General features: G+C 41.0%; 2 protein-coding genes across 3 annotated transcripts in view; both read left to right on the top strand.

Annotated features, from left to right (window-relative positions):
* Positions 1–27827, top strand: part of LOC121622644 (rab GTPase-activating protein 1) — a 69973-nt gene that overhangs the window by 33718 nt on the left and 8428 nt on the right. For both annotated transcript variants that reach the window (XM_041959500.1, XM_041959499.1), the window contains 10 exons: positions 11863–11976; positions 14091–14165; positions 14686–14811; positions 15126–15269; positions 16988–17029; positions 17859–17987; positions 21385–21477; positions 22802–22912; positions 23301–23405; positions 24784–24867. In XM_041959500.1, coding sequence (XP_041815434.1) covers positions 11863–11976; positions 14091–14165; positions 14686–14811; positions 15126–15269; positions 16988–17029; positions 17859–17987; positions 21385–21477; positions 22802–22912; positions 23301–23405; positions 24784–24867 — 1023 coding nt within the window. The remainder of the gene's footprint in view (positions 1–11862; positions 11977–14090; positions 14166–14685; positions 14812–15125; positions 15270–16987; positions 17030–17858; positions 17988–21384; positions 21478–22801; positions 22913–23300; positions 23406–24783; positions 24868–27827) is intronic.
* LOC121622645 (probable G-protein coupled receptor 21) lies at positions 488–7027 on the top strand. Its single transcript, XM_041959501.1, has one exon. It carries the CDS (start codon positions 1415–1417, stop codon positions 2645–2647), a length of 1233 nt encoding a protein of 410 aa, XP_041815435.1. The 5' UTR covers positions 488–1414; the 3' UTR covers positions 2648–7027.

Genomic DNA, 27827 nt, shown 5'->3' with positions numbered 1-27827 from the left:
TAGGATGCTCAGTGCTATAGGGGGACCTGTTGTCCTGTACTGGTTAGATTAATAATAGGAATATTTCCTGCAAACTGCACCCAGGCATGCAGTCATTGTTTTACTACAAACAATAACTTCTCTGCGCAGTAGAAAGACAATGTTCAGATTCTTACAGCTCAGAATGTTCTGTCTTATGTGAACAAGGTGAGAGGCTGCAGAGATATTAACAGTCAAAAGTAAATTTTACAAGAGCTCAGCACTGAATGTTATTAATTTTAGCAACATGAAACAGTATGTTTGAATCTCGAGTTGATTATGAGAAACACCACAAAAAAAAAAAAAAAAGCAGGGAGGGGTGAGAGGGTGGGTGAAGGAGGCAGCCTCATGCCCTTGCTGTTGATCATTGGTTAGAGCCACTGGGAAGGGGAGGGGCTTCAGTGCCACTGTTTCTGTAGAGGGAGAGGCAGAGGGAGCAAGACAGAGTAAGAGAGAGAGGACAGCAAAGGAGGATAAATGAACACAGGAGGTTCTCCCAGCATCGGTATGCCTGCCTACCTCATTTCCACTCCAGACATAGTTGCTGCTACCTTTGGATAGAAATTGCAGCTGAGGTGTGTTCTGTGTGCGTGCGTGCGTGTTTTAATTATCAGTCACCCTGCGCACTGCCTTCATCCTCTCAGCTCACGGCAGTCTGCTGTGATCTTACTGCGAAGGACCAGACAGAAGCTGAGACAAGAGCAACTGGACATGGAAGAGTGGTGAAGGAGAGGCAAGAAACAAGAGGAAAAAAGAAGAAGAAACAGGAAAGAGAAGCAGGAGGACGGAAGAAAAAGGAGATATTTTTGTCTTAATGTCTTCTTCCCTCAATTTAAGTGTGCAGCAATTTACACAATAATGTATTTTCATTGTCTGTGACTCTGTGGACTGTAGACAGATAAGAGAGAGCTTTCTGCAGCTGTAGCAGATGTTGAAGACATCTCTGACTTTATAGGGAGCAAAGGCATTTCAAGCATAGATTGGATTGGAATTCCTTCAAACATAGTCACATTGCTCTCCATTTTCTTTCTTTTCTGTGCCTTCAGCTGGGAAGTTTGCTTTACTGGTGGAAAAAAAGAAGATAAGGAATACACACATTTCTTTTTTGTGTGTTAATCTGTGTTTACCCTGGTGGTTTTATATCTGTAAAACTGCCTGCCTGCTCTGAGGACGAACCTGAGGGGGGGCTTCCTCGCCGTTAGCTGTGCTTTCCATCCCTCCTGCATTTGAAATGGCAGATGGCGGCAGGCTCATCATGGAATCACAGCATGGAGCTTTTTGTTTGGACTGAAATCATCCAGCTACTTCCAGAGCCAGCCAGCTACCTGTCAAAATAGTGGGTTCTTTGGTTCGTCGTAACCTTGAAGGGCCCCTCAGACACGTCTTCTTGCCCAAGATGATGAATTCCTCCCTGGATCCACTGAACCAGAGCGCTGCTGACCTGTTCAACCTGTCTGCTCCCTTCTGCCTGCTTGAGATAGGTTATTCCCAAATTTTCACCACCTGCCTCCTCGAAGTCTCTATCATACTTCTCCTCACTGTTCTCATTATTTCCGGTAACCTGGTGGTGATTTTTGTGTTTCACTGTGCCCCCTTACTTAGCCAACACACCACCAGTGCTTTCATCCAGACTATGGCATATGCTGATCTGTTGGTGGGCGTCAGCTGCTTGTTCCCCTCCTTGTCCCTCCTCCATCACCTCCAAGGCCTCGACCCCAAACTCACCTGCCAGGTGTTCGGGTACATGGTGTCTGTTTTAAAATCCGTCTCAATGGTTTCGTTGGCATGTGTGAGCGTGGACCGCTACATTGCCATCACGCGACCTCTGACTTATGCATCCCTGGTAACGCCTTGTCGAGTGCGCTGCTGCATCATTCTAATATGGTTGTACTCCGCTCTGGTGTTCCTCCCATCTTTTCTCGGGTGGGGGAAACCTGGTTACCACGGAGATGTGGTTGAGTGGTGCGCAGTTGAGTGGAGGACTCGTCCGGCTTTCACAACCTTTATTGTTGCGCTGCTCTACGCCCCAGCTGCTCTCACTGTCTGCTTCACCTACGCCAACATCTTCAAGATCTGCCGGCAACACACCCGGGAAATCAGCGAGCGCCACGCTCGTTACCGACCCCAACAGCTACAGGGCCCAGGATTGACAGTGGGATCGGTGGTCAAGGACAACAGTGCATTAGAGCAAGGGCAGTTACCCCACCTGCCTCAATCACAAAAATCCCAACCACAGTATCAGCAGCCCACATCAACATACCCAGACAAGCGATACGCCATGGTACTCTTCCGCATTACAAGCGTGTTTTATATCCTCTGGTTGCCGTACATCCTCTACTTTCTGTTGGAGAGCGGCGGGTTCTACCACCACCCTGCAGCCTCATTCCTAACCACATGGCTGGCCATCAGCAACAGCTTCTGTAACTGTCTCATCTACAGCCTCTCCAACTCTGCCTTCAGGAAGGGCCTCAAACGCCTCTGCTCCTTCTGTTTACAGCGCAGTGGCAGTGGCTTTGGGGTTAGGAACACCAAAAAGGCTTTCATTGGCTCTGTTGAAAAAGGATCTGCTGGGCTGGGATATGGATATGGTCATGGCGAAATAGGAATTGGCACGACATGTCATGTGTAAGGCACACACACAGAGGAAGCTCTTGTGTGAATTGGCATTTGAACTTTTTAAAGGATGCCTGATATGATTGCTGTAAAATGTCTCCATTGGAGCTAAAATATGCTGTAAAGAGAGAGAAGGAGGCGTTGATCTGCCACTGCTGTTTCTGTTGCGTTTGGAGGTTACACAGATGTCCTCTCTGCACACGCCACAGCTGGCAAAGACAGAGAAAGGGAGTCAAGAGCAAAGCGCTGAAGGAGAAAATGCTTAAACAGCCATGCAAGGTGTTTTTAAAATGGTCAAGGAAACCCAGCATGCTGTGCTGTGTATGGACACGATGATGGATGGAAGAGGTGTCTGAAAATCTGTGGAGAAGTGAACTCTTTTGAGGTTAACAACATTTTTGTCTGTCTGATTTGTTTTATCCTTAACTTATTTTGCCAGAATAACAAAACTTTCCAAGAAAAGCGTTCTGAAAAGCTGTTTGTGAAACAATAAGACCCTTGTTGTCAGATTATCAGCACAGTATGAGCTGGATGCATAAAAGAAGAAATGGATTCAAACAGAACAATTGACTGCTGTGTTTTAGTAATGCAGTGCTGAGAAGAACTGCCCATAGAAAGCTATGTTTTTACGAGCTCTTACCCCCTCAGTATTCGAATACTAAACATGATGCATCAGTGTGTTTGTGTATTTCGTGTGTCTCTTGTTGTTGACTGATTGATTGAGCTTAGTCAGTCAAAAAGTGGAAAGAAATGATGTAGGTCTAAACCCAGCACACATCATTTTATAGTTTGTTTGCACCGACTGCACTGATTATAATTTGTCAACATCAAGACGATCTATTCATAACCTTTCAAATTTTACATTATTCACTGTTGTTGTACAAAATAAAACATAATGTCTTTAAGTAAATTGTGGGTTCACACGCCAACTGTGAACCTGACAAACAGCAAACAGAGTTTTCAGTGACTTCTCTTTCATGATTTTTTTTCATTGCACATTTGTTGTTTTACTTATGTAACTGAACTTATTTCATAAGTGTGTCCAAGGCAAAACAAGACCAAGAAAGGATGTATATTTACACTTGTTGTACACTGATCGTTGGTACATCGTTGAGCTGATTTTGATGGAAGGTAAAAACGTTTAAAACATTTAGATGACTGACTCTTGAACTGTGCTCTTTGGGATTGGCTGTGAGGAAAAGTCTATTGAGAAGTAGGAAAAGTGTAATTGTGGGAAGTTTCACATTTACATATTATTGCAAATATTTACCTTGTGTCAAACCTCAGTGTATGCTGTATTTTGACTGCATTATTGCCTGCATTCGGGGACTAGTGCATGTGCACACACACCAACACAGGAGGTTCATATGTAAACAGAACAGACAAATAGCCCATTCACTCTGCCAGCAGGCTAACCTCTGCATGGCACCGTGACGAGGGACTGACCCCTCAACTCCTTGCAGTTGCGTGTGTGTGTGTGTATGCGTGCAACTATGCGCATGCATGTGTTGTAGTCTGCTTCCCTCATCTTGTCCCCATGTGTAGTTTTGCAGGTTCTTTTCATTCTTAACTTGATATTTAACACAAAATAATCCAGACCAATAATAAGACGAAATGAATCCAGGTGTATATATGGTGTCATAAACTTAAAGGTTCTGAGGAATTATCTGTATTTTGAACCATGAAGACTTGTTTCACAGTTTATTTAGGTGCAGATAATCTAGCTTTATACTTTATCTAATCTACCAAAGAAAGTTCATCAAATATTCTTGGATTATATTTTTTTCTAAATATCTAATATATGACGATTTAGTAAAATGAGTGGGTTTTACACAAAGTTTGTGTAGGTCCACTGCACTGTGTTGGCTCAGTGATGCCTTATGTGCATGAATCAGACTGTTTCTCAGTATATAGTGATATATTGTTGCCTTGATATGAAAATAAAAATTAACTGCTGGGGAAGTATTTTCCTCTTACATTTCGGGAGGGCTCAATTTATAGAGATGCAGCTGTTTTTAGAGGGAACAGCACAGACTGGAAATTGATTGCATGTGCAAAGATGAAAACGCACAAAAGCCAGCCTGGATTCCACATTCAATATGGAGTAACCCGAGCCCCATTTGTTGTGTAAAGTAATTTAAGAAATGTGGTTGTGAATTCACGTACTCTTCAAAAATCCATCATTTGCAATCTTTGTTCCTCTCGTCTGTAAAACTGAAAATAACCAGGAGCAAACACATGACTCAAAACTGTTAATCTTGTTTTTGCATGTAGTTGTTTGTGTGTGCATAGAGTGTGTATGAGTGTGTGTGTGTTCAGGTATGTTAGGATGCGACCATCGGCTGAAGTGGACTGTTTATGGTGTTCTAGCGAGGGTGCTAACAGAGTTATCACCTTTCGTTGCTTTATTAGCTGCACATCCCTTCCCTGGGGTATACTGTTTTTTGTGAGCGTATGTGAGTATGATGGTGGTAGATAGAGTCACATGTTGTCTTTAAATAGTTTGGCTGTCATCTCTGAAGCATTGCCAAATATTGTAAAATTATCTACTTGTACCTTCTATTGTTCAGAAATGGCATGTACTAAAATGACATATACAGAAATGGCATATTGAATGTCTGATTGTCAAACTATAGAAATTTATTTTTGTAAACTTGCTTTCTGTATATTCACTTGAAGTGAAGAGATAAATGTTTCGGACTCTAAGAAGTCGCATGCTTACTTGCTGAAATGATCGAAGCTGTGTCTTAATGAAGATGCATTTTGTTTTACTTGGACCACTCACCACTAAAAAGATATTATTTCCCACAGCAGCAATGGTACAATTCCTCAGAAATGTGTAAGATTTAGGGCAAAGTGTCTTGGGAAATTACAATGGCAAAACACACGTTAGCGTTCACACACACATGCATTCCCTTTTTCCTGTGGGAAAACAATCGGCTCTCATGTTCTCAAGGGAACAACACTCTGGTGGTGTCTGTGTGGAGTAACAGTGCCATGTTGGGTAGGATTAGAGAGAACAAGAGGAAATATGGACACTGGGGCTGGTTTAGGAAGCCATTTGTAGTTTAAATGCAGCCTTCTCAGTTGAGAGAGGAAAATGCTTGTTGATTGGGTGTAATAATGAGTGACTGCATACTACAAAAACAAGATATCAGTAATAATCAGTAAAAAACGGGAAGTGTCGTTAAAGTGATTTTCAGAAATGAAAATGTAAATAATGCAATAAGTGCAAAGAAGGAAGATTAAAATGGTTCATAGCGTCCATAACTTCAGCGTATGGTGTGTTTATATTATACACTGTCATTCTCTTTAATTTTAATCCCTTTACAAGTTATCCAGAAACATTAGAGGGTTGCTGCTGCTTCTTCGTCTTCCTCTTCTGGCATCATATGCAAATAGCTTTAGGTGCATCGTTGCTGTCTGTGCTGGAACTGCCCAGATGTGTGTCTGTCTTGGGAACAAGCAGAGTCCATATGTAGCTAATGAGTCGCATACTGAATGTGTGGCTCAATGTAAATAAAAGTGCATAAATTATATGTGGATTTATAATGAAAAACAACAACAAACAAACAACAAACTAATGAAAATTTCCAAGTGGAATTAGGACCTTATTTAAAATAACTTTCACAGTCCATTTTCATGGACAAATTTTTATCTTCTCTCAGTTCACTCAAAATGTTTTGTAATTATCAACTACAAAAGTATTTTACTCCAACTGAATATTGGTTGGCTGTTGCTGAGTAGAGATTGTGCCATACCCTGAACGGGAAGTACAGCCTCACTCTTAGAGTGCACTTTAACACACACACACACACACATACCCGTGCAATGGTATTTTCTTATCTGTTTTTTAATCAGGATTGGATTTTCTTCTTTGTGTTTTCATAAGGCTCTAAATAGGCCCCACCAGACCCCCACTAATGGCTGACTCATGACCCAGCTGTTCTGGGGAACAAATTATTACCACATTAAGACGAGACTGACCACTGAAACAACTTGGTCTGGAAGCCTCCCAAAAGACACTCTGCGTGTGTTTTTGTCCACAATGAACGCTGGAAATTGCTCACAGCGAAGAATGTGTGTTTGTAATCCTTAGATTGAGAAAATGAAGCCATTACCGTATTAGATCATGACAAACCATGTCATATTTCATACATCAGGGGTGCTGAATTTGTGACGTGTGATAAGGTTTTTTTTAAGCCATACAGTATGCTTTTATAGATGGAGAATGTCTGGATAATCAAATGGTCAAACATGTTTAATTTTGCTGTCATGAAAGTGAGTCTCTGTGACAAATAAGACATTTTTCCTTACATGATGCTTTGTAGGTGACAAGCCTATATGGTATTGTAAGATGTACATGTTGTGTATCTGTACTGAGCAAATAAATGTAATGTTATCTCAGTGTATTCAAACATCCTTGTATGAATGACTTTCCTATGAACGGAGGTATGGATAAGTGTGTGTGTTTGCTGTATACTGTGTTATTTGTGACAAATATTACAAATATCACAAAGTTCTCCAGAAAAAACAGACCTTTTTGCACAGTTATATTTAGTGGACGGCTTGGCTAAATACTTCTGGCTGAAGATCAAGTAGTGTAGTTGATAAGTATAATAGCCTTACATTCACACAGAATTTTCCATCATTTGCCTAGTCGTGATTGCTTCGTTGCAGATTGTTACAGATGAGAATAAATTGTTGCTGTTGCTTACATGCTGTAAATGGACTGTACTACAGCAGCCCCATATTTGTGCAAGCAGTTGGTCTGCCGAATTTGCAATGCAGGCGAAGCTGCAGTGAGAAGTCTCAGTGGACTCAACTGGAAAATAATACCATGAGAGAATGCCGGCCATTGTAGTTCTGGCAGTGCATAAAATACATGGCATTGTCAGTACGATTTGCATTGCTTCTTCCTCTGTCATTTCTGTTCTGATCAGATACATATTTTGCCTGCTCTCCTCGTGCTGAAGCAGTATGCCAGTGCACAAATGGCACAAAAAGTAGGGCATGAGACAGACGATTAAGATTTAATGATAGATGACGGTGAGGTGAGGAAACAGCGCTACGGGTAGCTTGAGCGTGTGCTCTGTCGAATACAGATTATTGTGAAGGAACGACTGAAGGAAGCCCTGAATTTAACTCAGTAGTAATTGTTAATTTATTAAAACGGATTCAAATTTCAGTTGTGAACCTCTGCATTTGTGATGAAAGCATCTGTCAAGGCTGTACTAATTATTTACAAAGCAATAAAGATACTGTCACATTCACAGTTTCTTCTGATTGAATCCAGTGAAATAATTTAAGTGCAGCTCTGCAGGTTGTTTAGGTTTGGGAGCTACGTTTTGTATCAGGCTTGATGAATATCACCGCGTGTTCTCTTGGCATCTCAGCAGGGTCCTTTAGGAGCAGAGAAAGAATAACAGAATGACATGTCAGCTATTGTGTTGAGTCAGAGAAAATCAGGGACATAAACAATAGAGCGCTAGCTACTCAGCCTTCCCACGGAAGCCCTGCTCCGACACTTTATTCCTAGCTTTAGACACACACACAGATGCATACACACACACACACTGTAGAGCTGCCATTTTTGGCTTAAACCCAGTAAAGAGTTTTTACTGTATGTCTGTTAGAAGAAAATGTTTTGTCCCTTGACTTCCGTCCACTTTAGAGATGTTTGACTTCCCTGCCATTGTACTTGTCTCTGACAGCACGCAGTGCTTTGACACATCCGTAATGTTTGTCAGGACGCTTTAATCGAAACTGAGAAGGAGCAGCTCTACTGCTGGTTTCCTTGGCTGTCATTCTTATTTCAGTTTTCAACTTTTCACTCATGGTATATTCCTTTATGATGTGTCATTAAACAAGTTTGCGCAAAAGGACACGATTGGAGAAACCCAACAAATCAAAAATGTTGGAACTGTTCCTTTCAATGTTAACAACATGCTGAGCATATGGATGGACAGTGCAAAAGTGGATTATGAAGCAAAAGTGATTTCAGAATCTGTTCTAACTGGCTCAATCCAAGCTGGCCACAGCACTCTTTGTGAAGCAGTCTAAGCCGTCTTGAAAGCCCACATGACTTGAGTGTTTAAGTACAGTTATACAGAGAAACACTATGCTTAGCATTCTTTTAGTCTTCTTCCTCTTCGTCCTTCTCTGTATAGCTCGAACTCGCTCCCACACTTCCGTCCAGCAGCACTAGACACTGGATATGTTTTCTCTCCCCTCTCACGCTACCCTCATTCCAAACCTCACTTTAACGGAATAGACAGACAGACAGAAAGGAAGCTAATTGGCCATTATGTCAGAGGTCTTTGTACACGCTCTCAGCACTTCAGATAAGTACGGCTAAGTGGTGCTTGTATAAACATGGATCCTTATCATTCACTGAGAGACTAACCCAGTGTAATGGGCCCTTAACACTGGATGCAGTAGCTCCACCCCTGCGCTCTAAAACTCATCAATACCAGTGGCTTTTGCTCTAAATTAACAGATTTTCTCGAGTTCCCGTTACACCTTTTCCCAGGCCTTGTGGCTAAAGTGCAACCTGGTTTAACTTGAACTATTTATTTATGGGTGAAGCCCTTTTATCTCTCATTGGAAAAAGAAACAAAAACAAGTATTCAGACAACTGCAAATAAAGATTATTTTCATAATTGGTGAGATGTGATGTCTTCAAAAGTCCAAAACCCAGAGGTCCTCAGTTCACAATTCCAAATGACAAAGAGAAGCGGTGAATCCTCCAGTTTGAGAAGCTGGAACCAGATAAATTGTTTTGCATTTTTCAATGTTCGTTTCATAAATGACAGAAAAGGCTGGTTGATTATCAAAATGGTTGCCAGTTATTTTTCGGTTGACCGACTAAGAGGTTAATCAGCTAATCGTTTCAGCTCTAGTGAATTAGAATTGTACCGAGTCTGTGCGAGAAGGACTCCACAGAAGCACACTGACAGATTCGGGTGTGTTCGAAAATATAATCAAGGGTTAGGGTAAGGGTTAGGGTTACTCGACTGATCTCAGATCAGTGGATGGTATATGTTAACATGCTATATTCAATGGCATAATACTTATGTGTATATAAAACACCAACCATATAACGACCAAGGAACAGATCCGACTATGACCAAAATTACTCTTAACAATCAAATTACTAAGACTTCCCGAGGCACCTTGTCACCTTGGCTGTGTAAACACACACACACACACACACACACACACACACACAGACATGCAGTAACTATGATTTACAGGGTGTGGTGGAAGTTGTGGAATGGACTTTAAAAAAAGCCCTCTGTTGTTGGTCTCTGATCCCCATTAGCTCACTTTGTTTCAGTATCCCTTTCTTCCTGCATTTCTTCTTATACTTGTATTATTTTTGTTTCTCTCTTCCTCTGTGGAAGTTGGCGCAAAAACCTTGGGAAAAGGAGAGGGAGGGACCTGATGCGCACAGTAACAGGGAGACTTAGAAGGTATAATTAGCTACAGAGAGAACAAGATAAATTTAAAAAGAACTGGTGATTAAAATTAATGGATTTCAGAGGTGTATGGCTTTCCTTTACATCTACTCTGTCCTGGGGTTGCAGAATGGCTTTGCCAACAGAGATCTTAAACTCCTGCAGGAATTCATTTTAAGATTAACTCCTGCAAAAGTGCTTTTTAGCAAGGCACATGATGCTGAAAGACTTGAAGAATACAGCAAAATTTGTAGAAGAAACATCCTCCTTCATGGATCGATGATGTATCACTTTCATTTGCTTATTTAACATGAAGTTAGTGCGCCATTATTGTTACTTACTGCTGACTGAATGAAAACCCACCTTTGCTCGTGCTGACTGTCTCATTATCCACTGGTGGTGTTAGAGCAGGGTCCAAGCACCAGCCTACAAAGAACGGCATAACAGATTTCTGACTGACACAGTTAATTTCCCTGTTATATCCCCCCAACATACCATCCCAACGTCAGAGCCACTTCACCTCCAAATACTGTATGAAGATAGCTCTAAATGTGTATTTGATTTGACATGGAATGGTCAGAGTGTCTTAGAGTAGCATTACTTATTTAGATGCTGCTCGTTTCAAATACACCAATCATCAATAATGAAATGAGGGGTGATTAATCTTGGCTAATTTAGACTCTAGTCTGGAGTAGTTACTGATCTGTGTGTGTGTGTGTGTGTGTGTGTGTGTGTGTGTGTGTGTGCGTGTGTGTGTGTGTGTGCGTGCGTGCGTGCGTGCGTGCGTGCGTGCGTGCGTGCGTGCGTGCGTGCGTGCGTGCGTGCGTGCGTGTGTGTTGAACTAAGATGGTGAACATGGTAGACATTACCCTGCCTAGCGTCAGTTAGCATTGTCATTGTGAGCATGTTACCATGCTGATTGGCTCAAGCATCTCTGTGCAGTCTCACAAAGCTGTTAGCACGCTCTACACTCAGAGATCACATGAGTGCACATGCACAGCACAGCAACACTCTGGATCCCTGAAGTTACGGTGCCGAATGCGCTCTTCCTGTTTAGAAGCATTTGTCTCTGCTGCATATGTTTCTGTTTACACATCTCCTGCTCTCTGTCCTGGTCATCCATCCATCCCGCTCTCCAGACAAAAGGCCCTTAGAGTTGATTTACTCTGCTGCAGTTCAGACTGGTGATGGTAGTGTGTGTGATGATGAAAACGAAACCCCATCTTATCAGCCTGGTGTTATACAGTGCAGTATTTGAGTCTCTGGTTATTTTTCAATCAAACGACCTCCTTGTTGATATCACTCTGAAGTAGGGCGATGTTTCAAGATTTTCTCAGTACTGAGTCAAGATGATGTATTTGGTCGGGTTTTCCTTTCATGTTATTTTTGTCAGTTTATCACAGCTGTGTGATTGTTGTTCCAAACTATTGTTTATTTGTCTAATCTTTGGCAACATAAGAACTTGTCGTGTTTTAAATTGATTAAAATTTGAACGGAAATTACCGGAGTCGGGGAAATGTGTGTAGGCTGTTACTGTAGAAGAGAGCACTCTGTGCCACCACAACACATCCTGCCCCGTACTGTAAATCTCAGTAGTGTGTTAAGCCACCATACACATGAACACTGAGCACTGATGGGCGTCTGGAATTTTGTCCCAGCAGTTTTCTAATAAATCTTCCTTAAGTGACTGAATCTCCTGCTCTGTAAAACATAATCTTCACTGCTTTTCACCCACCTTGACCTTTTTGTCTGCCTTTGTCAAATTTGTTAGGAGTCCCCTCAGGACAGTGCCATCACCAGGGACATTAACAGGACATTCCCAGCTCACGACTACTTCAAAGACACTGGAGGAGATGGACAAGACTCCCTCTACAAGATCTGCAAGGTGAGACGCACACACATGCAAGAGGATCTTTACATCAGTTTTCAAAGTCACCACAGGGCATGATGGGGCCAGTCAAAAATAAAAAAAAATGGATTAGTGCTGTGCACAAAGCTAACTGACAAACTAACAGCTGACTGTATGCAGAGCAACTGCAGAATTAAGTCTACAGTGTGTACTGCCTTCATGTGTTCTCCTCTCTGTTCCACATTGTCTGCATTAAGAAATTAATTTAAATGCAAAACAAATCCTTTATAGCCATCTGCACCGAAACTTGTCACAGTGTATCATCTGTATTAGACAGCTGCTTTGCAGCCGTCATAGGGAAGTATTTTGTGAAATTGGCGTGAAGTTAGAATCCAGACAATCCGAACAAATGCAACTCAAAAGCAGCTGCAAAATATTCGTAAAAATAAGGGCACAAAAACAAATGACAGCTAAAAGCAGAATTTGATCGAATATCTGCAACCCACATCACGGTGAAAAACTGATGAATACCATACAGCCTCTGTCACAAGTTTGTTTGTGTCTTTGTTTGTTTTTTGAGAATTTATTATAAACATTGTGGCCGTGACGCACATTTATAATCTCATGATTACTGTGGACGATACTGTATTTGGAAAACTCTATTTGGAGATATGTTATCTTCCTTCAGTTATATGTGTGAGACTTAAACATTCAGTCTTTTTGGTAGCAGTGGTGTTCTTTGCCAGAGCCACTTGGAAAAAATAGCAATCTGCATGGGAATGGTCACGTTTCCCTATAATGCAGTGTAATTACTGTGTAAATGACTTGCTTTACAGTAGGTCTTGATGACAAAGTTTGTAGAGCAGCCGGGAGAGTTGTCAACACTGAAGGGAGCTGATCATTAATTAACAGAGCAGCCACTCTGTGTCTGGGTGGTTCAGCGAGTTCATTGCCTGTCTAACGCGGCAACATTAGTTTGTAATCGAACAAACACACGCAAATCTGGAAACTTGTCACAAAACACATATTGATCGTACCGGCACTTTTTTTCTTCCTCATGAGAAAGAGCATTTGCATGTACGGTTGATACATGCACACATTTCAGCCTATAGTTCCATTATCTCACATCGATGGCCTGGCTGGAGTTTGCTGTGGTTTTTTTTCATTTTCATTTAATTCATTATGTATAACTCAGGTGAGGGCATCCATCTCTTTTCAGACAAGTACCTCCTCAGGTGCGTTTGAATAATTCAGTGGGCCCTCCCTTCCCTCTGTGTGTGGATTGATCCGCACTTTGTCTGTTTGACTTGTACTCATTATTTGTGTTTGTAGCTCAGTAGGCCAACTCTCTCCCTTGCTCCCTCCCCTAATATGCACTCCATTTCCTCAGCACCAACATTCTCTCCAACCCGCACCTTTCCTTTCTGTTTGTCTTTTTTATGGGTCTCTACTTGTGGTCTTTCTTTCGTTTTTGTCTCCATCCCTCGGTCCAGATCCTCCCCTCATCTATATCTTATTTCTGCTATTCTAATACCAGCAACAGGTCACTTCTTAAAACAGCTGAATGTGTTTGATCTGCAGTGAAAAACTTTGTAAAATATTTCTAGAAAGGGAATTAAAATGATCTTTCTCTCAACAGCTTTGAAATGCAACTAAATTCAAGTGCTCTGTAGCCAAACAAGTCTGCTGTGGGTTCAAAAACGAAATATTTCTGCAAGCTTTATTTCCCTGATATGATGGGGGGGTAAACACCAAAGCTGTGTTGAGCTCCCAGTGTAGCTTGAAGCTTTCTCACTACCTGTCAAATACAGCCCGGGGCTGGTTTGCCAGCTCTTCAGAAATATTTTTATTTTTTGTTCATTTTATTTATTTATTTTTAACTTTGGTTCCCCATCGGCTGTCCATCTCTCTCATGTTATGTTTCATCATGTGATTCTGCGTTTAAATCATAAACACTGTTTAATGTCGCTTTACAAGTCCCGGTTTGAATCAGCTGCAGACTTCAGTTGCAAGGCGGCAGCAACATTTGGACAGAGATCTATTAAAGGAAAAGTCATTTTAGCGTCATTTCTTTTCCCTCGTCAGTTTTCGAGTTCACCGTGAAACTTGTTTATAACTGCGTGCCTGTTTGCCTTTGTCGTCTCCTTCAGGCTTACTCTGTTTACGATGAGGAGATTGGTTACTGCCAGGGACAATCCTTCTTGGCTGCCGTTCTGCTGCTGCACGTGAGTATTACATATCAGCAGGTTCCAGCAAAAATCCTTTGCTTTTCAAACAATTTCAAGAGCTGAGCCGGACTGTTTTGTTTTCATTTGACATTGGTATCTTTTTGACATTCTCCAATGCAGGAGGATTGGCCGTGGCTTACCTTGAATGACTTGGAGCTTTGTGTAGTGTATTCAGTGTGGATCTGATTTGCATGGTTTACTGTTTCTGCACTGAACCAGTATGTTGGTATCTGTGGGATACAGACATTTTTTGTTTTTATAAATAATGTATATTTTGATCTGCTTTTCGGCACCCCTGCAGTTCAGGGACATTGCAACACTGCCACCTAGTGGAAAAACAATGCTGATGTGTTCTTAGAAGCAGATATATTTAACAAGTTCAGGTAGTTTATTAACCTACAGATATTCATATTGGAAAGCTTGGAGTAAATAATTTGCCATATTAGCCTCATCTGAAACCTGTATCATCAGAATATGAATTAGCATGATGATTAAATCTCTTGGTCTTCTCTTTCAGATGCCAGAGGAGCAAGCTTTCAGTGTGCTGGTCAAGATCATGTTTGATTATGGGCTCAGGGACCTTTTCAAGCAGAACTTTGAAGATCTGCATTGCAAGTTCTTCCAGCTTGAGAGACTCATGCAGGTAAGTGTGCTGCATGTGTAGATCTAAAGCATCTAAAGCAGACATGTCCAAACTATCCCATAAAGGGCCGTGTGGCTGCAGGTTTTCATTCCAACCAAGGAGATTTAATCCGCTGATCTCAGTCTTCAGCTGATAAGTAGGTGACCTCTTGACTGGTTGCAACAAAAACCTGCAGCCACATGGCCCTTGATAGAATAGTTTGGACATGCCTGATTTAAAGCATTTGCATCAAAGCATATTGACTAATGCTACTTGCTGTTCTTTCTGTAACCTTCTTACCTCTGTCTGTCATGTGCTGTCTCTGTCTTAAACAGGAATATATACCAGACCTGTACACCCATTTCTTGAATGTGGGTCTGGAGGCTCATATGTACGCCTCTCAGTGGTTCCTCACCCTCTTCACAGCCAAGTTCCCTCTTTACATGGTCTTCCATATCATTGACCTGCTACTGTGTGAGGTAGGTGATAAAAGACACAGACTGACTGCAGTTCACGGCTACATTTTGAAGATGATTTAATGTTACATTTCAGCAAATTCAATACATTTATTTTTGCTATTTATGTACATACAATATCCTATACTAACAAAGATATTTTTAGAGATGTAAACAATGACAAGTAATGAAATACGGAAGTACTCTAAAGAAGCCTGCCAGACATTCTAAACTGAGGTCACAAAATTTTTTTTTGCACATTATGATCATAATGAAGGGAAAATACAACAATACAGTGAAGGTCATGCTACTTGAATATTACTTCAACATAAACTAGTATTTCAAAGTATCCTATACTGTATTGTTGAATTATTCGCTCGTTTCAGCTTTACCTACATTTCATTTTCACTCAATTAAAGTGACGTGTACATAGTTTCCAGTTGGTGCCGGTCCACGTGTTCTGGGAGATTTCAGTGTCCCGGACGAACGGGAGAATGTCCAGACATATATTGTGTGATTGTGGAACCCTATTTTTCTATGTTTTTGTGTCCAAGTGGTGACAAAAGTGTTTCCACTATTGCACGAGAGCACTGCAGTCATAAATCTTAAATATGTTGGACTCCAACAGATGTTCCTGAAAAGAAAAAACAAGCAAAAAAAATGTTCCTTACTGGACACCAGAAACTCTGGTTTTGTGACTCCTCTCTGTCAGTCAGTGCATTCAGTGCAGCCGATGCAGCATGCTCCTTTTTTCACCATCGAATATAAATTTTCATAGTCGAATGTCTGAAGTTTTTTTTACAATTCAAATATAAATTTGAATTTAGAATATTCATTGACAGCCCTGACGTTATGTCTCTGCTTACTGATTTGTTGACTGACAAGTTAAAGCCCCCCTAGTGTTATGTATAGAATAAGGTAAGTATTGAAGTATTAAGTAATATAAATTTTGAACGATGAACATTCTTCCTGGAGCTGCCTGTTCGGCCAAAGTCAGTAACAAATGATCCACTTGAAGGACTCATGGAGCGTGGGGAAAAGGATTTCATGCCTGAAGAGACAAAAATAGTTTTTGGCCTGAATGTCAAGCTCTACATCTGGTGAAAACCATGTCCCATTCGTCACCTGAATAATATGGTGATGCATGGCACCGTGATGCTGTAATGATGCATCACGGCAGCAGGAACTGGGACACTGTTCTCCGATTTAGGAAATGATGGACTGATCCAAATACAGAGAGAAAAGCCTGCTTCAGATCACACTCAGCCTCAGACTAAGGTGAAAAAGTGGCGTGTCTCTGGATGTCTTTAAGTTGGCCCACTAAATCCTGAACGTCTGCGGAGAGATCTTAAGTTTGTGCTTAATCAACTCCTTCCCCATGAAGGACAAATAATCTGCAAGGAACGTACTTTGCAAATTCAAATATGCAAAGCTGGTGAAGGAATTCCTCTAGAAGCAACTGAACTGAACTTAAATAATAGGTCTGATTATCTACTGCATGTAGTCTAAATATTTCTCTTTTTATTTTTAATCATCTGTCTCTGACATTGTTGAGTATCGTGTGTCCAATGACAGCAGTAAATAGTTAAGAGTAAGTCAGTTAGACAGCACAACGATTCAGTATGCACATGAACACATGTAAAATATTCATTTCTTTACACTTAAATCCATCTTATGTTAATTTTCCCCCACAGTAACAGCTCCTCAGTACACCATGAATCTGAAAATCTGTCTCTTTTCAGGGCATCAGTGTGATCTTCAATGTGGCCTTGGCACTTCTGAAGGTAAGCTAACACACAAATATGTACACACGCACACACACACACACACATATACACATAACAAAAAACACTGCCAACCTCAGCTCTGAATAGAAACCAAAACGTACAGCAAGTGCCAAAAGAAAATCAAACCATGGAAGAATTTTACACATCTGCACATGCGAGCAGATGCAGACACATGCGTAGTGTCACCCCACTCACAAAGCTGTCATTTATCATATCCAGTTTGTTTTAAAGATCCCCTCCGCACATGTATTAAGGCATACATAAAATGTCTAATGATAATGTCTAATAATGACATGGTTTTTGCAGGACAAAAAAAGTCTAATCCCCACATTAAAATCTTAAAAGTAGCACCTACTTCTTCTCCCTCATTAAAAAATTCAGGAATATATGAATATGCAAATATATTTCATTTCAAAGCTTTAACTGCTTTACACAAGATGTCTCCTGCTTCACTATGAAGTGCACTCTCAATGTACGTGCACTGGAGTCTTCAGGTTTCCTCATCACTGTGTGTGCTGACAGGCCAGCCTTTAAAATCAGATTGTCTGTTAGCATTGAGGAAATTTACACATTCAGCAATGGATGTGAAAACCACCTTCTAATGTCAAACTGCATGATCATCATTCTACACAGCGAAGTTCAAACATTCAACTGCAGGAACAAGAAGAAAAACACAATTTTGACTGGAGGGAAACTTTAACAATTAAAGAAAATTGCCTCAGTCGGTGAGGATCATGCTGCGTCATGTAAAAAAGGAAGAGCCCAACAGGCTACTCTATCTTATGTAAATGTTTGCCCTTTGTGTCTCCATCCTTCTTTTCCTCAGACATCAAAAGACGACCTGATCCAAACAGACTTCGAGGGTGCTCTCAAATTCTTTCGTGTCCCGGTTCCAAAGAGGTACCGTTCTGAGGAAAATGCAAAGAAACTGATGGAGCTGGCCTGTAGCATGAAGGTGAGTTTAAAGTAAAGAAAATAATAGTCCAGTCACTGCTAACATGCAGACGCTAATGACTGCTCATCCTTAGTTAATGGTCTTCAAAATGTTCAGAAAACCCCAAACAGTAGTAGATATGTATACTGCAAACAGAAAGCTCATGAAAAGCAGTCAGTACAGTGTGTATATCAAGTTCAAATGTCATGGTGTGACCGAGTGAATAAAACCTCTTAGTCGTCCTGCTGTGCTACTTAAGTACCACTAGGGGCCACTTTTGAGCCTTAAATTGAGTTGAACACACACACATACACACACACCTCTCTCTTTCCATCTCTGTCTCTTAAACACACACACACTCACACCTGTGTCCTGACCTGTTTTGAACAGCCTGGCCTAGTTTAGAGGGCCTGACTTTGAAGGTAACTTTGGGCAGAGATATTTATTAGCACAAACTCTGCAAAGGAGCACGCGTGGAGAGAGATTTGGGCCTTTTGGTTGAGACCCTCAAAGAGCTCCTCCAGCGGAGAAATATCTAGTGGAACTAACTCAGAGACAACTGAAGACGATTCAGTGCTGATCATAGATGCATCAGCTCTGAACATAAATCATGAGTTTGGACTGGTGAGGCGTCTCAGTCTGTAGTCTTCATGTAATTATTAAGATCAACTGTGCTTAAGGAGTTCTTTGTACCCATTTTATTACATTACCCTCATGTAGTTACAAAGAAACATACTGACCCACTGTTAAGTTATTTCCGGCACAATATTTGACAAGAAAAAATGATTCCAAGAAGTAATTTGGCCAATTGACCTTAGTGAGTACCTGCAGCATTGGATCTGGCAATCAAATCTGAGTCAAGGTAACATAATCTGAAACTTGGATGCAATATAAGGGGATTAACTGACCAGATTACTGGTGTGGCCTCATTGACTGATGATACTGCCTTCTGATTGGAGCACAAATCTTTCTGGGTTGCTGGGGGCTCTAACTTTACATCCCATTTTAGCTCAGATTTGCCAGACACCTCATGCTGCTGTTTTAAACATGATTCAGATTTTAGATGATTACATTTGAATTACCTACCTGGGGATGCATTCATGTACATTTAAATGCTAAATAAAAGCACAAAATGACCCAGAGCTGAATTTTGTTTAGTTTTTTTTAACAGATTTTATTTATATACCAGGTATATGTATTATGTATATACCTGGTCCTTGACCCTTTGAACTGTTCCTCCCCTGCCTTATCACCCGGATGGTGGAATTAACATAAAACCGTAAAAGCGGACTCAGGATTATAGTGATCCTATCTTAAGCAGAGGAAAGGAAAAGGTTGTTCTGTGACTGTGGGAGTTCTAGAGGATTGTATTAAGAGAAAAAATCTTTTAAACTACTTAACTTAGTAAGTGCGGTCAAAGGTCATTACCATTTCAATATTTTTAAGCGAATATGTGACAAAGACTACAGTCCAGTCACAAAATGTATTCAGGAGACAATCCAGGGGTGAAACTGGGGTCATTAATGTTGGCTCTGTGTGTAATTGTTACACCTACTTTGTCTTTTTGTCTGTCAGCCTTTTGACTTCTAAAGCTAATATATGCAAATTGCTTTAGGAATTTAAATGAAAATCATGAATGCATTTTTTTTTTTTGTTTACCTGTGCGTTTGAGTTCCCATCTCTGCATGTTTGCCTCTTTAGTGCTCTACTTTCTATCTAATGCATATGAGCAAGTATGTGTGGGTATTTGAATCCAGTTAACAGCTATAGACAATTCCGGTTTTCCTGCTGCTGTGAACTTCTGTAAGATTTTCAAACAGTTGCAGAAACGGAGCAGTAGCCATGAAGAAAGCTTTTTAATAGGTGTTTTGGTTCAGGAGAACAAAGAATGATCAGCAAATCACCTGAGAGAGAGTAGGTGGTTTCACAGTACGCCCCTTTTCACTCTTATTCTACTTAAAACAAAAAGCAATACCGATAGGACTCCACAGGTAATTTATAATTGATCCAGGACTTGTAAGATGAAAAATATTTGATGTAACTGTACTTGAGAGTCGTGGTTGCTCTGTGTTCCTAATTGCTGATCCTGCTGTCAGTCAAGGCTGCAAGAGAAAGCAGCAAAAAAAGAATGAGAGAAGAGATGGATGAGGCAACTCCTGCCCTGGATGAACTCTTGTACTTTTTCTTCCTCGTTGTTTGTCTCCCACTTACAGAGCAGAATGTGCAACCAAATACCCTCCGAGAGCATGCACACACACACACACACACATGCAGAGACACACTTGAAGCAGGACAACATATGGACCATGCTGCCCCAGTTCTGCCAGCATCATTAGGTGAAGAGCACTGGAAGCATTTGGATCATCTGATATACTGTCGTATGATACTAAACCTGAGATTGTAACACGCACCTGCAGGCAGGCACGCACAGACAACGATGCACTGATGCTGCAGCCGTAACTAGATCCATTAAAATCCACAGAATGGACAAGCAAGTCTTGTATACAGTGTTGGTTCTCCTTTTCATGCTGAAAATCAGGCACATAGTGTTCATTGTGTGGTAGCTGTCTCTTTTAAAAAGCCCAATGTAAGGCAGCGGCTGGGCAGTGAAAGGCCTGTTGATGAGATTGCCTAAATGCAGTGTGTGTGCAAACTGTAGCTGCTGGCATGAATGTGGCTGTAAGTGTGTGTGTGTGTTTAAATGGGACACTGTTTTGGGTAATCAGAGGTGCACCGCTGAACCTGAACTCTGTGTACAGAGCTTCAAAAACAAGACGTTACAGAGTGTGAACTGCTTAAATTTCAGGTTCCTTCAGAGTAACCAGTAACACAACACAAAAGCTATGAAAGGGTGTAACTGATTATACAGTGTCATCTCAATTAGCCATTAAAGTACAGATACACATGTACACTTCCCCCATTTGATGTGCATGTTTTAGCCTAATTACAAAATGCTATAACCTTTGATTTCTGTGTGTTGCACTAGCTTTACATTTTTATTGTTTACATAAGTTGAAGAACTTTTTCAAACTCAGCAAAACAGTAAGGTAGGATAAGTCACTCTGGACTGTGTAGAAAGGATATCCCAGCAAAACCAGCGTGTCAGACAGAAGTTAACAGTACCAAACTGGGCCTATAATCTCAGCATAATGTTCTATTACATCTTACTCAAAGGCTGGACTGAACCAGAGAACGCCACAGTCCAGCAAAGATTATAAATCGTGTGTCCTTGTTTACAAAAGATTAGAAAGACTCTTGTCTGGCAGCCTCCTTTAGTGCACGAGCCAAAGACAAGTGTGCTAGTTTACATTTTATGCTTCTCATCATGTGTATAATCGCAGTTATTAGTGTAATTCTTCATGTGTGACACAGTTGGTGAGTGCCAAACATTTGTTTTTCTGCTCTCACTGCCCAACAGATCAGCCAGAAAAAACTGAAGAAATTTGAGAAGGAGTACCACACCATAAGGGAGCAGCAGGAGCAGCAGGAGGCCCCCATCGAGAGATATGAGGTATGAGAATGCAATATTCACATGGGTGCATTAAGCATAAAAAAATCAGCACCTTCTCCATGAAATTAACATAAACTGCATATTAACTTGTATCTATTTCTTGTACTTGGTTCCTCTGATGAGAGCAGGAGTCTTTACGTCCCTGTTCTTGTTGCAGCATGGCAGCTTTAGAGGCTGCACTGAAACTCTCAGACTACATGGTGTTAAAACCACCACCATATTCTGACAGATTTTCCACTGACGAGAATAAATCTTTTTTTAAAATTGTGTACTGTAGACCTTGACAGACCTTGTTTGTGAAAAAGAAAAACTACGTGGCACCAAAAAAGCCATTAATTGTACGTCATAAGTCATCTCAAGGGTAACGGGTTGGTTGGATACAGTACAAGATCATCAATTACAGTGACTGAACTTCTGCACTGTTTGCTCTAAAAACATGCTTCTAAAAAGCAAATACCATTTATTTCTATGTCGAAAGCGGTATCTCGAGATGGTTGTATTATTGCAATCCAAGATGCACTCAGTCATAAAGCCACAACATGATCAAGCTGTCTGCAGTCAGATATTGGTTCAGTTAAATTATCGTAGTTTGACTTCAGGGTCAGATCACTATTGCAAATCTCAATTCCCTGTTTCCCCGTTGCAACATTTGTTCATTAAAAATAACTTATCAGTTGTTTTGTTATGAAAAACAGTGTATTTGTATTCCTGGAATGAAGGTGAGCAGCAACATTTTAATGAACCGGATCTACTTGAAAATGAGAATGTGTGTTATTGACTTGCTTATAAACCATTGTGCAAAACAGGTAAACTTAACCAAATACTATCCTCATTGGAAAAATGCTGCACGATTTTTAAAATCTTTTTTTGGAAGTTCGAGATTTCATAATATCTAGACTTCATCCCCGTCACTCTTCTGCTCATCAGGAGAATGTTTTACGTGTATGTCAGTTGTTAATGCAGCTGTCTGTTGCTGTTAATGATGTACAAACAGGTTATACCCTGTTAAACATTACATTCTCACACAGTTAACACTTACACAATCTCCCTGTGTGTATGGTTGCATTACTCCAGAAACAACCGAGTCAGGAAGAGATGCTGACACATTCACTTGCAGCTGTTCATGATGAACTCCTTCTCCCTGCTCTGCTCTCTCTTCACCGTTCTTTCACTTTCACGTTCCTCCATTTCTCTCCATTTATATGCCCCTGTGTTGCTCTCTCATTCTTAATCTGTCTCTGTGTTATTTTATGACAACTTGTCTCTCGTTTTCCCTTCCTCCTTTCCTCCCTCTCTCCCTGTGAATGTCTCTCCCTCCGTCCAGCGGGAGAACCGTCGTTTGCAAGAGGCGAACATGCGTCTGGAGCAGGAGAATGACGACCTGGCACATGAACTAGTCAGCAGCAAGATCGCCCTGCGCAAAGACCTCGATAACGTAAGACAAAGAGAGAGTATATATTTGTGCGGTTTTGTGGGTGTGTGTGTGTGTGTGAACAGATCTTTATCAAAATGTGAGTCCGCACTTTAGTAAAGGAACTGCAAGTATGCATATGTGGCAACAATTGTGCAAGAACTGAAACAACATAAGGATCAGTGAAAAACACATGTAGCAAAACCTTTATTTACACGTTGTTAAAGTGTGTGTGTGTGTGTGTGTGTGTGTGTGTACGGCAGGGAGTGTACATCATCGTTTGACTCACCTTGAAAAGAGAGACGGTGCAAAGAGAAAACTAAGAAGAAAGTAGGGCAAGTCTAACTTTCAGTGACCTCGTCAACATTGGCTTATATTCTCGTGTGTGTTTCTGTGTGTGTGCCTCTGTCAGGCTGAGGAGAAGGCAGACGCCCTGAATAAAGAGTTGCTGCTGACCAAACAGAAACTGGTGGACTCTGAGGACGAGAAGAGGCGACTGGAGGAAGAGTCTACACAGGTTAGAGCCAGAGTCAGGCGCTTCTCAGCCTGGTGTCTGTAGTTCAGAGCTCAGTCCAGAACGGGAACTCTGCTTGTGTTGTTCCCGTCTGTCATGAGGTGCATTCAGAGCAGCAGTCCAGGCCCACACAAGAACAGCCGCAGTCGTGCTCCTTCTTTTTCCCACAATTAAATATTCATTTTCACTGTTGAATATCTGGATTTTTTTTTTTTTTTTTTTTTTTTAGAAACAGCCTTAAATAACTCACTTCAGGGCTGCACTGTCAGAATTGTGATTGATCAGCAAGGGCTGCTTGTGTTTTCTCCTACGAGCTTCTGATGCTGCTGTAGATTGTTGTTAGTGAGACTATCTGCTCCTTTTCAGTAACACACATCTAGCTAGCAAAGCCATTTCACTGCAGGCCTTCTGTTAGCCGCGATTGCTGCTCAGTATGAATGAGTGAACATGGACACAGCAATTGCACTGCGGTTATCTCCTATTCAGTGATGAGACTTTCCGAAATAACGCTATTAGTTTCCTGGATGTAACTTGGAAGAATACAATCAAGTCTGATACAGCTCTACCAGGTACATGCGTCTAGCGTCGTGGTGGTGATATCGACGATTAAAATCTGACACTCAGCTACAAAACAGAACCTACACTACGGGCATCTATGGTGAAACCACTGTTAAACCCTTTTATTGACTAGAAACCAACCTTCTTATCTAAACAAAACAGCTGTTATGGGATGAATTTAGTCCAGTCAAACCTTAAGCCATTACACCCCTTCACACAGACAGCAAATGTCAAGCAAAAGCATTTATCTATCTTTCTCTGTATGTTTACCTTTCTACACACAGTAGGACTGTCTGTCTGTCTCCTGACCACTTTAAATCTGTCCATTACATATTTTACCTGTCTGTCCTGTAAAACAAATCCCACTTTATTCATTTGTCTCTGTCCATGTAATACAAAGCATATTCCAAACATTCTTCGACATCATGTCTGTCATTTCTATTAAGACACACAGTCTCCAGAGTCAAACCTCCACAGTCAAAGGATGCCGTTGATTTTGTTGAGTTCAGTAAAGAATCCTTCTGAGGTGGAGGACAGACCTGCTGCCCTCTGTTCCCATGCATGTTGAATGCTGTCCTCCAAATGTCTCCTGTCTTCTTGAGTGTGTAGGTGCAGCTGTGAGTGATTTATGTGCTCGAATAGAGGTTGCGTGGAGGGCGAGACTTTGCCCTGAGCTTCGGATCTGCCAATACCTTACTCCGTCTTCTTTACGTGTCACGCCATTCACATGGTCTCTGGGGCCTCTGACTCGGCTTCTGTCCTTGGTCTCTGCCCTGCAACGGCCTAACAGTATCTTTGTGTGTGTGTGTGTGTTTGTTCTCAGCTGAAGGAGATGTGCAGACGAGAGCTTGATAAATCTGAATCAGAGATTAAGAAGAATGGCTCCATCATTGGAGAATACAAGCAGGTATGTACTGTTAATCTGAAACTTGTGCTTTGGAATTTACTGCTACGGAAATCACTTGAATTAAGAAGTCTGATAACAGCATTGAGTCCCTTCAGTGTGCATACACAGCTCTGCCAGCCTTGCTGTTTAAATCATATTGCTGAAGTGTGTCTCTTTCTTCACAACAACATTTTAGAGAAGTGAAACTTTGGCAGTTTCCTTCACACTTTTTTAAGCATGTTTGTGATTTTCAGTTTAGAGCCAACATTTTAACTATTTTACAATCTACTGATGGAAAATGAATGAATGATGCTTTGTCACACATCCTGGTTGGTGTTAAGGGTCAATCTGAGACAGACTACATATTAGAGACAATGCTATCTTCAAAAGATTAGGTTTTCCACATATTCCGCAAATATGTCTCATACAGATCTACCGGAAACGTCTTTGTGTTCATTCCTGTAAGAACACTATATGTTCTCTGCTATTACCATTAAAATACCACAAGTCATCGTTGTTGGGGCATAAGTTCAGCAAACCCTTTCTAAAAATAACAATCCTTCTTTGTGAAGCAAATAAAAGAATGTTCTGCACAGAACAATGCATTAAAAACCAAACAATAATCAAAGGCAAAGGGCAAACCACACAGGGAAATAAAAGATATGAAAATGGATCTAGATCAAATAAAATCTAAGACAGTGAACAGATGATATAAAGAAAAGGTAAAATAAATCTGACAATGAGCCAGCCAGCCTTATGTCCTCCTTGTGAAGGTCATTCCACAGTCGTGTAACAAGCTGTCCACCAAAGTTTTACATCTGGCCTCTTGATTGTCTTAAGCTACACACAGGTCCATGTGGAGCTAAAAGGTCTGAAATACAGGAAGGGACCGGGCCATTAAGAGCCTTAAAGGTAATCAATAAAATCTTTAAATCAATCCTACTGGGAGCCAGTCAAGAGACAAAATTAGGTGTCGGTAGGTCACACCTCGTAGTCTGGTTGAAAGCCAGACAGCTGAGATCTGTACAGCCAGACGTTATAGTAACGTTACAGTAATTCTGTAGGGCCTTTCTTGAGTTTGGCCCAGCACAATAAAAATGTATCGATTCAGACATTTTAAAGGTTGCTTGATTTGAAGACTCACTAACTCGAAAGGAACAACTCGATGTTTTAAGACTGGATCAAAATTCAGAGAACGACACAGATGCTGCAGGCAGTTGGCGACCTCTGCACAGCAGAAGTAATGGCCTGATGATTTGTTACTTCTTCAGTTCATTTATATCTCAGAGCACAACATGGATGAAAAACTGATTTTTATTTTTTTTTTTTTTATAAAAACAACTGTCTTCACCAAAAAACCTCTTGTTCTAGTCCTTTCATACCATATGTTAAGTGAGCCAACCAGTCATTATTATCAAGACTCTTCCTCATACTCTGCTCAAGTGGCTTCTCAAGACAGGCTGTGAACTTCATCAATAGTATGGTTTATCATATTTTTGCTACTATTGGTTGTTGGAATCGATTAATTGGCGTTTGTCAATTTATAAAGTGTGTGTTTCGTGTACCGTCTCTCCAGAGCTCACGTATATTAACTTTTATACCACAAGAGGGCGAACTTCATCTAGTAGCAGTAGTTCAGAAAAAAACAAATGATACAACAAAGGAAGAAACAGACGGTGAGAAATGCTGAGGCAAGATGAAGAGGGCATTTCAATGTCCTGGACAAATGGGGGGAATTATGGTCACAAATTATCTGATTATGGACCCTATTTTCCCATGTGTTTGTTCAAAAGTTACTAATGGAGACAAGAATTTTTCACATTTTTTCCAGTGTTAAGCGAGAGCGCTGCAGCCAGCAGCCACGAAAGGGCTGCAATTTAACCCCTCTGGGTGTTTGCGCACTTTCAATGTATGTCCACTAAAAGTGTTTTTCCACAGACAGGCTCAGATTCTCAGTGTCTGATAATATTATGGAAATGATCCTTTAGTGATAGACCTTTTTGATAAAGACTACGATCTGTTCAGAAACAGCCATTACATCGCCCTCGCCAAAGCCACCAGACCCCATTCACAGAAACAGTCATTTTATCATCATCATCATCATCAGTTAAGGAAAATGAAAACAAAATTTTCAACCCTTATTGCTCAGCGTTTATTTTGAGTGCTGTGACTTGTGAGTTTGGTTTCTTTTGGCTCATTTTATGTGTCTTATCATGAACTCATGATGTTTGAAGAGTGAGTCTTTGAGCACCTCTTCTCTACTCATCTCTCTTTTTTTTGGCTTGTCTTTTCAAATCTCAGCTCTAATCAAGCCATTACATGGCAGGACTAGCCATAAATACTTCAAAATAATATCAGATCAATCTGTTTTCATTCACTCATCGAGTTTGTGAAGCAGAAACGTCTAATTTTACGAACTGTCCCGAAGCTGAACCCAAAGCCTTTGATGGCTGAGCCTGTGAGCATATTTTAAGTTCCTGCCTCTTTGAATTCCTCTTACAGCGATTTTCATCCTTTCAGATCTTGTCTTGTCACTTAATGCTTAAATATAAACCTACCCAGATCAAGCACTATTATCATCAGCACAGACACATTATGTAACAATCCAGCTCTTATCGCACCCTGTGGGGCTAGACAGAAATAGCAAGAGGACTAATTTAGAAACAGACCTTAGCTTCACCTGAGTCTAAAAATATTGGCAGCAGATTGGAATTGACAGCAGATCTGAACACTGATGACAAGAGCTGTCAAAGAGGAGAGAGGATCTGATGGTTGCGTGTGTATTACGGGTGAAAGCAGCCTACAGATTGCCAGCATGCAGCTGAGGACTGTGCAGAACAGAGCTAAGTGTGAAAACAGGGCAGAAATAGTTCTTTTAGTGAAAGGGAGGAGAGGGTGATGGATGGAGAGAGGGAGAAAATGAACAGAAGTCTGTGGAGGAGAGAGGGAGGACAGCAGCATTCAATCCTCTGGGATTGACA

The sequence above is a fragment of the Chelmon rostratus genome, chromosome 19, assembly GCF_017976325.1.
Source record: "Chelmon rostratus isolate fCheRos1 chromosome 19, fCheRos1.pri, whole genome shotgun sequence".
Taxonomy (NCBI): Eukaryota; Metazoa; Chordata; class Actinopteri; order Chaetodontiformes; family Chaetodontidae; genus Chelmon; species Chelmon rostratus.
This window is presented reverse-complemented; position numbering and strand designations above follow the sequence as displayed.

Coding starts and splice junctions, on each gene's coding strand:
- LOC121622645 (XM_041959501.1), top strand. CDS start 1,415: ATGATGAATTCCTCCCTGGATCCACTGAACCAGAGCGCTGCTGACCTG.